Source organism: Xiphophorus maculatus, chromosome 12, assembly GCF_002775205.1.
Source record: "Xiphophorus maculatus strain JP 163 A chromosome 12, X_maculatus-5.0-male, whole genome shotgun sequence".
In the NCBI taxonomy this organism is placed as follows: Eukaryota; Metazoa; Chordata; class Actinopteri; order Cyprinodontiformes; family Poeciliidae; genus Xiphophorus; species Xiphophorus maculatus.
This window is the reverse complement of record NC_036454.1, coordinates 14,501,113-14,510,929: the sequence shown is the minus strand read 5'-3', so window position 1 is coordinate 14,510,929 and position 9,817 is coordinate 14,501,113. Positions and strand designations below refer to the sequence as shown.

General features: G+C 40.2%; 1 protein-coding gene across 1 annotated transcript; it reads right to left on the bottom strand.

Annotated features, from left to right (window-relative positions):
- On the bottom strand, window positions 1–9,804 carry LOC102232681 (zinc finger protein 366-like). Its single transcript, XM_014468970.2, has 7 exons — window positions 9,644–9,804; window positions 5,374–6,390; window positions 4,892–5,059; window positions 4,549–4,699; window positions 3,396–3,587; window positions 1,699–1,873; window positions 1–1,618 (listed from the first exon to the last, which is right to left on the bottom strand). The coding sequence occupies exons 2-7, from the start codon at window positions 6,384–6,386 to the stop codon at window positions 1,047–1,049; spliced, it is 2,271 nt and encodes a 756-aa protein (XP_014324456.2). The 5' UTR covers window positions 6,387–6,390; window positions 9,644–9,804; the 3' UTR covers window positions 1–1,046.
- Window positions 9,805–9,817: the final 13 nt, after the last annotated feature.

The window sequence follows — 9,817 nt, the reverse complement described above, 5'->3', positions numbered from 1 at the left end:
TTTGCAGGTTTGGGTTTATTCAGTAGAAACATGTTATTGCTACAATTTAACAGCAGTAGGATAGAAAACCCACACAGCAAATGAGAAAAATAATCTTCTTAAATCATACAGATTCAGAATTTAGACACTAAAGAAACTAAATCACAGTTTATTACACAAAAAGTCAAATTTGTGCAGTTAGAACCTGATTGGTTTAGTTTTAGCATGATCTCCCACAAAAACAGTCTTCAAACATACTAAGCAACACAATTCAGTCATAGTTAAAGCAAAATTATATGAACATTGAAAATTGATTTGTAAAAAATAGTACATTAAATAAATCTTTCATTATATTTACAAATTAATTCCCATTTATAAATCAAAATATATTCCCAATGTCTGATATTGGTAGCAATTCACAGCTTTAAGCATCCATGTGTATTTTCTGATCTGCATATAAACACAATATGTTAGATTTAAAAATACAATTGAATATCACACAAAAACATAATGTCTGAACTTTTTCTGGACATTCCCTTTATTTTATTTTTGAACAGATGAACACTGTTGGGCATCTTGAAATTGTCCACAATTTTCTTCCGAATGTCTCATTTTAAAATTTTATTCCATTTATTAATTTATGTCACAAATGAATTGGTGTGTTTGAGATGTTGATTTCACAGCTGTAAGTTAAATTAATTCAAAGGTTGTGGATTTCTATCTCAAGATCTTATGGCGCCATAGCATCGTCATTTAACCTTTTTCTCCAGTTGTTTAAAGGAATTATGATATTAATGTATGTCGATTTGAAAGAAAGTAATAAAGTATATAAGGAATCTTGCTATTTCCGGCACATAGAAACCATTTGGAAAATTGTATCTGACCAAAAGTAGGACAGGTTTTGTCTGATTTAATGTCAGACAAAATAAATATTTATTGTCTTTGTATGGTTATTAATACTAAAAGTGTAAATTTGCTTCAACTCACTTTTGCCATTGACAGATTTTCCACACTCTGTAACTCGTGGTCTAACTTGTAATTTCTTTGTGTGCTCTATCAACTCTCTTTCAGTTTTCCTCTGTTACGTCGATGCCTTCATAACTACCATCCGGCGGCTGTTCGCTTTCCTCGCGCTCGTCTTCTGAAATCGAGTCATAGTCAAATGACTCGGAGCGGACTCTTTCAGTGTATCCCTGCTCATGCACCTCTTCATCAGATTCATCAGATGATTCTGACTGTACGAGGCGGCGTGTATTACCAAACTGACCTTGTGATTTTTTCTCTCCTTCCAAAGACTCGTCCTCTGAACTATCCAGGTACTTCTTTAGTTTCGGCATCTTGCCAGTTCGAAGTTCATCAACCCGACCGTCCTCTCCCTCCTTAAGGTCAGAAATGTACTGGTCCGCGCCTGGGGGCTCTTGCTGATCCACCTCTGGACTGTACTGGCTCCTTCTGTACAAACTCTCCTCATCCTCCTCCTGACAGGAGCTTCCTGGGATGCTTTCGCCATCAGACTGTGAGAGACGGAGGCTCGGCAAGCTTGGAGCTTTCTGGGAGAGGTCGAACGGTTCCTCTTGGCTATAGTGGGAGATGAGGCCCATGGATCTGTTCAGGCAGAGGCGTCCTCTTTGACGAAACACTAAGATTAAGGAAATGTTAAAACATTTACCGACTTTTACTGGCGAAAATGTTAAATCCTTCCAGTATTTTCCTACTTACATCTTTCATCCAGCCCTCTGTCCATGACTCCGTGTTTAACCTTCATGTGTCTGGTGAGGTTCCCCTTCAAAGTGAACTTGCTGGGGCAGTAGAGGCATTTGAAGGGTTTGCTGTCCGAGTGAAGATGCATGTGTCCCATTAGATTGTGCATTCTGTTAAATTCCTTCCCACAAAGCTGAAAGAGAAGAGATTACATGCGATGTAAGGTTTCTGATTTGCTAGAGAGATGCTAATGCTGCTTCTAGCTGTTCTGAATCCAGTTGAGTCTTTTGCAGGATGCTTGTTACGTACTTTCCTTGCAATATCGCTCAATTGTAAGGGATTTACTCACTGTATTCAACATCAACAATGATTTTGTGTCCACAAGTGTAACAAAAAATAGAGTTTGAAATTTAATTTTGTATTCCAGAATTTTAAGGTTAAGCTAATTCATGGACATGTTAGATGTTATTCTTACATTTAGACCTATCAAATATGCAATATTTCTTTATCTTTCCTTGCTGATTTTAATGATATTATGTTTATGCCAACTTGAACTGGCAAACTAATCTTATGATAAAATGCAAGTAGATTAATATTTAAGGTCCTACACTTTAATGGATGTTAAGATTTGCCTGCAGCAGCAAAACTTTACAGAATATTTTTAATGGAAGTTGTATTAAATACACAAAACTAACATTCATTTGCCATAAAAATAAAAAATAACAGAAATAATGAAACTGTACTTATGTCACTTCAGCAAACTTATTTCTCTGCAGCATCTCAAAGCTAATCTCAGACTTTTCCTCTCTGTTAGATCACAGCATGCAGAATAGCAAAGCAACACGTAATCATGAATGAATGTGCAGACAATAGGACACACACCCTTTCTTCCTCCCTCTATCCTTGTTTTTCTGTTTTCCTCTCTGTCTTCACCCTCCCTCTCTCACTTCTAACACACACACACACAAACACACCCCCACAAGAAACGCACAAGAAAAACAGAAAGCGCCAGAGGGAGAAAGAGAGAGGAAGCAACCCTGAGACAGGGCCAGGAGGAGAACAGGGAAGGGCAACTCCTGCGCTGTCCTTCCTCTGCATTCTTTTTTATTAGGGTGGTCCTTTCCTTCAGGAGGAGAGAGGGACTGTAAACTGTCCAAGAGGACCGTGAGAAAACAGGAAGCTCCCTCGAGCAGCAGAGAAAGCGAGATGAAATCTATTTGTGGGCCCTGTTCTCTGGGGAGACTGGGGGGGCCATTGTTAGAAAGGCGGTTTGCACCGGTATATCCTTCCTATGGACGAGGAGGCTCCCACTCCCATGAGCCTCTTTGCTATCTGGTCATCGTTTCAGCGCTTGTAACACATAGGTCACTCCAGAAAAGAAGGAACTTTCTTTGACAGCAGGGAACACCTCAGATTGGTTGGAATGGTTTATCCTTACAATAAAGCCAGATCCTCAATTACCTTTACCTAACAGGGCTAAACTAGAAAGATCCATTTAGTTATTAAGTATTGTGCATGCAAAACAATTCACCTTTTCCACACAAATGTTAGTTATCACTTGGCACATTAATAAAATCCTCTGTATCCTTTTTCTGCATTGAGTTTGTCGAGACCCCATGACTCTTCAGCGATTTTTTTGTGCACAAAAGAAAAGTTACAAGAATATAAAAAATATACATCCAAATGTCTCCTCCTCAGACCAACTTTTGACCAACCTTGCATTTATAGGGCTTGATGTCCGAGTGGACGATCATGTGAGCCTTGAGAGTCTGCTTCTGGACGAAGCTCTTGAAGCACATGTGGCACTGGTAGGCCCGTATGTTGGTGTGGATGAGGACGTGGCGCTTCATGTTGGCCAACAGTGTGAACTCGCGGCCGCAGATGCGACACTTGTGCTCCTTCACCCCCTATAGAGCAAGAACATGAGAGGTGAAAATAAATCTGTTGTTTAAATTTAGCTTAGAAAATGTCAAGCTCTGGACAGAAACTCAACATCACACGTGTCAAACTCCAGGCCCGGGGGCCAAATCTGGTCACATAAATGGAGCTTTCAAGATAACAGTTGTGTGATTCAATATTATCAATCAAATCAGAGCAGTTTTATTTGTGTACTGCCAAATTCAATGTGATAGGTTGATTTAATTTCAAGAAGTACTCATAAAATGCAGAGGCAGGTGTTTATTAATATTTTAAACAATTTGCTAAATTTACCATTACCAACACATCCTGGAACAACTGGCCCTTTGAGGACATTCGTAATTTTGATATGAGTTTGATACCCTAGCTCTATGATGTTTAATGTACAAATATTTTGCACTGCTCAGTGCAAAAATATTGAATGAACAATGTTTATTCAACATTTACAGTAAAAACATTAAATATGCAGCAAACACTGTGTTTTTATAATGCCATAGCAAAGGCAAGCTGTAATGAATTTATGGCCACCCTACAAGTAAAACATTCTTGGCATCAATAACAGCTAAAGAGTAAAATGTACTTGTTAAAATTTTAAGTATTGATCTTACGTTGAAGAAATTGCACTGATTCATGCATTACTGGATGTATTCTTACCTGAAATTTAATTGCTGGAATTTCCCTTATGTTTACTGGCATGAATAATAAAGATATTTGTTTTCTTTTACTGCAATGCTTCTTTTTAAAATAAACAGTTCACAAGGAGGAAGTATTGGGTGGGTAGTTTAATTTCCAGACAAATAAGCATGAGAAAAATACTTCCATTTTTCTTTAATCATCTGTAAGGTTATAAAATCATACATGGATTTGCTGAAGCTTAAAATTTGCATTTTGCTGTCCTCTTCTTTCAAATATGATGGTTTCTGTTTTGTATTCCCATCCTTTTGAACCTACTTTGTGAGTGAGGGTGTGCTGCTTCAGGTGGTGCGACTGGATGAACTCCATCCCACATTCGCTACAGATGTACGGTCTGATGTCCTTGTGTTTCATCATGTGGTTCTGAAGCTGACTCGGGTACTGGAAAGTTTTCTGGCACTCTGTGCACCTGCAGGAACCGAAGATGGTTTTATTCAACCGTGCAGAAAGGACGAAGAAATGCATACTTTTAAGTGTTTCTCCATAGCCAAGAGTCTAGTAACGCTATCTACAAAGTAAAGCGTAGAACAAGGGGCTTTTTAAAAAATTTTTATAAACCAGGCAACATCATAAATATCTTTTGGAAGGATTTTGTAATCACCTGTACAAGGTGGGACCACGATGAACTGTCAGATGTCTCTTGAGCTGGGCCAGGGTGGGGAAGTCCAGACCACACTCCACACACACATTCTCCTGCCCTTTTTCGTGCTTCAACTCGTGGGCACGAAGCTCGCTGGGATAAGCGAAGCCTCTGCCACACACACTGCAGCTGCAGGAGTAAGAGAATGTGTGTTAAAATGACAGCAGAGTGGAAATAAAGAGCTGAATTTTACCTGCACTGCAAAAACACAAAATATTACCAAATAATTTTGCTTTAGTTTCTAGTTTAAATATCCTCAAATAAGACAAAAGTAACTTACAAGTAGCTTTTCAGCAAGATATAGGACAGGAGTTTGTTTTAACACTAGTACTTTTCATCAATATTAAGTTACTTCAAACAAATTCCAATATCTTGCTGAAAAGTTATCTGTAAGTTAGTTTTGTCTTATTTGAAGTGAATTAAGATATTTGCCAGATATCTACCTGTATGGCTTCACGTCGCTGTGCTGCATCATGTGTCTCTTCAGGTGGCTCGTCTGGGTGAAAGCTTTGTGGCACACCTGGCACTTGTGAGGTCTCATGCCCTGGTGTGTGAGGAGGTGAGTGTGCAGGTGGCTGAGCTGCTTGAACAGCTTCCCACAGAGGTGACAGCCGTGCGGCTTGATCCCGTTGTGGCCCAAGATGTGCGTGACCAGGTTGTACTTGGATGTGTAGGACTTTTCACACATCCGGCACTTCCATCTCTTCTGGTCGCCGCCGACGTCCACGTAGTAGCTGTCATCTACATGGACGTTGAGACCTGCCTTCTCGGCGTTGGTGAGCTCACCTCGGGGAGCTTCGTCACGTGGGGCCTTGCTGGAGCGAGGGTCCTGTCTGGGGTAGAAGGGACTGGGTGGGATGTGCATGACTGGGCCAGGCATGAAGAAGGGGTATGGGAAATGGCCGTGAGAAAGAGGAGGGAAGTAAGGCGGGTGGAGATGGAGAGGGGAGGAAGGCCAAAGAGAGGACGGACTGGGGGGCTCCTGCTTCACCTGCACAGGGAGACTCAAACCTCCTGATCTGCTGTGAAGCTGCAGCCTATTCAGCTCAATCATCCCAGGTATTGGTCGAGAGGACGTGGAGGAAATGGAGCAAGGTGGGAGTGAAAAGGGGACATGAGAGATGTCTAGCTTCTTCTTGCTCCTGCTCTCTTCTGCCTCCTCCTGTTGTCCATCAGGCGACTCTTCCCCCTGGGCGCCCGCTTTGAGATGAAGCCTCTTCTTTTTTGGGAATCCTTCTTTGGGAACGTACCCGAGGCCGGGTACAGAGAAGAACGCCGGCGTGGTGAGAGCACTGTAAGGGTCTATGGTGGGGTAACCGGGTAAAGAGAATCTTGGGGGCTTTATATAAAGCGGGGCTTGACCCAAGTAGAAACCCCGCGGAGGTGCTTGTCTAAGCCTGTCTCCTTGAGAAGGACTTTCACGTGGTGAGAAGTTCACAGTGTCTTTCTCCATCATTATTCTACAGAAAACAGAACAAGCAGCTGTTAGGCCTGGGGTGTCCAAAGTGTGGGGGGCAGTGACGTGCAGTGAGGTTCATAGATGGTGAAGCACTGACTTAAAAATAATCATATTTACAAATATAGACCCCCTGCATGTTATTGTTTACATGAGGAAATTCCGCGCATGCGGACAAAGCTGGACGGCAAAAAGACAATTATTTTACATGTCATGTACAGCCGCGCTGCCGCCGTAGAATAATTCCTTTTAACTCAATCAAACTTGGACATGTAGATGTTATTAATGTTGTGCTGTGCTCCACAGCAAAGGGAAAAACCATTAAAGTACAACTCAAAACCACTTCTTTCTCGCTCTCTGTATCAGCGCAGCTACGCGCAGACTCGTTGCCATAGCAACCGACACCACCACCACAAAAAACAACAAAAAAAAAAAAAACACTCAGATATTTCCCACACAAAGAGCAGAACATTCAGCCTCTGAATGTGCTAAATGTTCTGCTCTGCCTCACCTGACCGCACGTCACTGGTGGGGGGTATTATCGAGAGAGATACAAATTTGACCCCAAAGTACAGATTTTTGATGTGGACTTTATATTTTAAATCAGGACAAAATTATCACAAAGTAAAATTATCTTACAATTGAGCCGGAACATAAAAAATAATCGTGTTTTTTGCATTCTCTTGTTACTCAAAAACAAGCTTTGCTGCACCAAAAATCAGCTTTTAGTTAATTTTATAAACTTGGCTAAATACAGCAAACATTATCAAAACAAGATTTTATTGATCAGAATTCATTAAATTGTGTTCTGTTTTTTTTCCCCCAATTGATACCTAGAAAATTTGTAAAGTTACTTTTGTCATGGCAAACCTGCAGTAAGTTTTGGATTTAAAATGATTTCCAAATAATTTCTAGCAACAAATCGACCACTTCATTTGTTGGATTAAATTATTGCATGCTTAGTTTATTGTTGAGTTGGTAAGACGTTTTTTAGGGCCCAGAAGTCCTTTTGACTTGATTTTAGGCCATGTGACGTTTGGAAACCCCAGTGTTAGACACTGATGTTCGTCAGTCTGCTTTCAGATTTCAGAGGAAGTCTGCAGTCCGTGTTTTTACTCTGGTATAAAACCTATCAATACCTAGAAGAAAAAGCTCATGTTTTCTTATATTAACTAAGCTGTTTTTACAGAATACATGTCCTCTTACAGTGCATTGAAAACTATTCATTCCTCTTGAAATGTCCCACTCATCAATTTGTTTCACTGTGGGGATGTCAAGTTCAGGATGATGATTGTTTTAGTTAAAAAAAAAAATTTCATTCATCTTGGCAAACCTTGTCCCGCTTATTTGGTAAATCTTACGACATTCTTTGCAACAGTAACTTTTCTCTTCTCACTCTCCTACATTTGTGTCTGATCTCATCAACAGATTCTCTTACCTGATCTTTGCAGCTCCTCCAGAGTTATGAAGAGTCTTTTATATGTTTATTAATGCTATCCTTGCTCAGAGTGTCAGTTTAGATTTATTGCCATATCTTTGTAGGTTCCCAGTTGTGTTCATCTGAGAGGTGTTCAAAGCTCAGGATATTTGTTTCTAACCCAAATGTACTTCAAACTTCACCACTATTTAATTCCTGGCTTGTCTGCTGTGCATCTTGGTCTTCATGTTTGGTTTCTAATGTTCCCTAACAAAAAGGGCACATGATGAAATTTGTGGTTGTGACAAAAAAAGAGTTAAAGGAGTGTGGACAATTTAGCAAGACATGACAAAATCATAATCTGACATTTTAAAGTTTTTATTTTGAATTATATTTAAACAAGTACGGTGAATCAGAGGTGTGAAATATAAAAGATCCAAATCAGAGACAGCTCTGCAGAATCGGCATCAAAAAAGAGTAGCTAATAGTTTTAAAATATACAAAGTACAGTTATTGAGCAGATCTACTTTTGATCAATGCTTATTTTTACCTCCAGGCGCATCATTAAGAGGAACAGTTTATAAAAGCTCATCTACTGACCCTGCTTCTGGTTTCAGTTGAAGATGGGGAGCAGTTCCTCTGAAGCTTTTTTATAAAGTGAAGGTTGACGAGGGTGCAGAGTGGCGCCGACACCCACATCTTTCGGTGTTCAACCTGAAACCTTTCACTTCTTTCTCACAGGTCTCCTCCTCGTCTGAAATCGGGAAGTTCTCTGAGAAATGTTCACCTCTACCTCCTGCAGCCTTTTCGCTTCTCCATCTCTTTTCTCTATGCTCTGTTCATCTCTTAGCTTTATTTGTGCACTCACAGAAGAACTGTCCACTTTTCTAACTTCTCACCATGTTAAAATTGGCTTTCTGACTCAAATAACTAACAATAACACAACAGTGATGTAGCTGGCATCTTCACGGCCGTCTCTTAGTGTGATTTTCTAGATGATGGACGAAAACGATAACTAAAGTCAAAGGGGAACTATCTCACTTCTGCATGGCATTCAAAACAGTTCTAAACAATGTCGTTCATAACATCATCCTTCTATTCCTGGTAATCGTTTCCAGCTTATTCGTGAGAATCTGCAGAGTCTTCTAACATAATAGTTAAACTGAACAGTTTACAGGTAGAATGTGACCTTTTTGAGATATTAGATAAACAGTCCAACATTTATAATCTCCAGTTGTTATTTAGTGTTTGGTCCACTGGCCTATTTCTGAATTAGTGCTGGTTAAAATTGTAAAAGAATCTAACAAAAAGAAAAAGGAAAACAAACTTTTGTCTTAATCAGTTTCTCAAATACGTTTCATCATTGAAAATGAGCATCCAGACTTTTTGTATATTCGCAAACTTACAGATGAACACATTTTGTAATTATGAAATGATTTCTCCTCTCTGCAGACCTTTATAATAATTTGAATGTTCCTGATGCTGGGACACAAGGAAATGGCAATTCAACAAAACAAAAAAGTGCAGACGTGTTAAAAATAATATTCCTAATGCAGGGTGCAAGTTTTATCAAAAATATTATTCTGTCACTTTTCAGGTTTTCGAGCCGCCGCGAACGTAAATCAAAGTTTTCATTGTTTTCTGTCTCAGAAGTTGAATTCTCTCTCCTGGACTCTGTCCTCCTCACTCCTCCTGCTTGAGTTGCTGTGAGCAGAGACCCCTGCCTGTTTGCCACACTCATCCCAAATAATCCATTTAAAGTGAAGCCCCTCCTCATGTGCCAGTCTGTGTCATGCCAGTGTGTCCTGTGAGGCTGCAGGGAAGCCTGTGTGCAACTTACCAGCTTTTTCCCCCCCTCTCTCTGTGATGCTTTTGGCTGAAGTGCTGCTGCTGCTCTTGTTGCTGTTGTACCTGAGCCTGAGTTCTCTTCCTCTCGCTCGCTCCGCAGCTCTCCTGACAATGAGCCGCCTGTCCACGGATAGCATTTGAAGTGACTTAAGAAAGAGAACAGGAA

What these genes read in the sequence shown, in the direction of transcription:
- LOC102232681 (XM_014468970.2), bottom strand. Translation starts at nt 6,386, where the DNA reads ATGATGGAGAAAGACACTGTGAACTTCTCACCACGTGAAAGTCCTTCT. An exon ending in CGTGGTCCCACCTTGTACAG is followed by an intron (nt 4,700 to 4,891) that starts GTGATTACAAAA and finishes CGGTTCCTGCAG; the next exon opens with GTGCACAGAGTGCCAGAAAA. An exon ending in AGCACACCCTCACTCACAAA is followed by an intron (nt 3,588 to 4,548) that starts GTAGGTTCAAAA and finishes CTTGCTCTATAG; the next exon opens with GGGGTGAAGGAGCACAAGTG.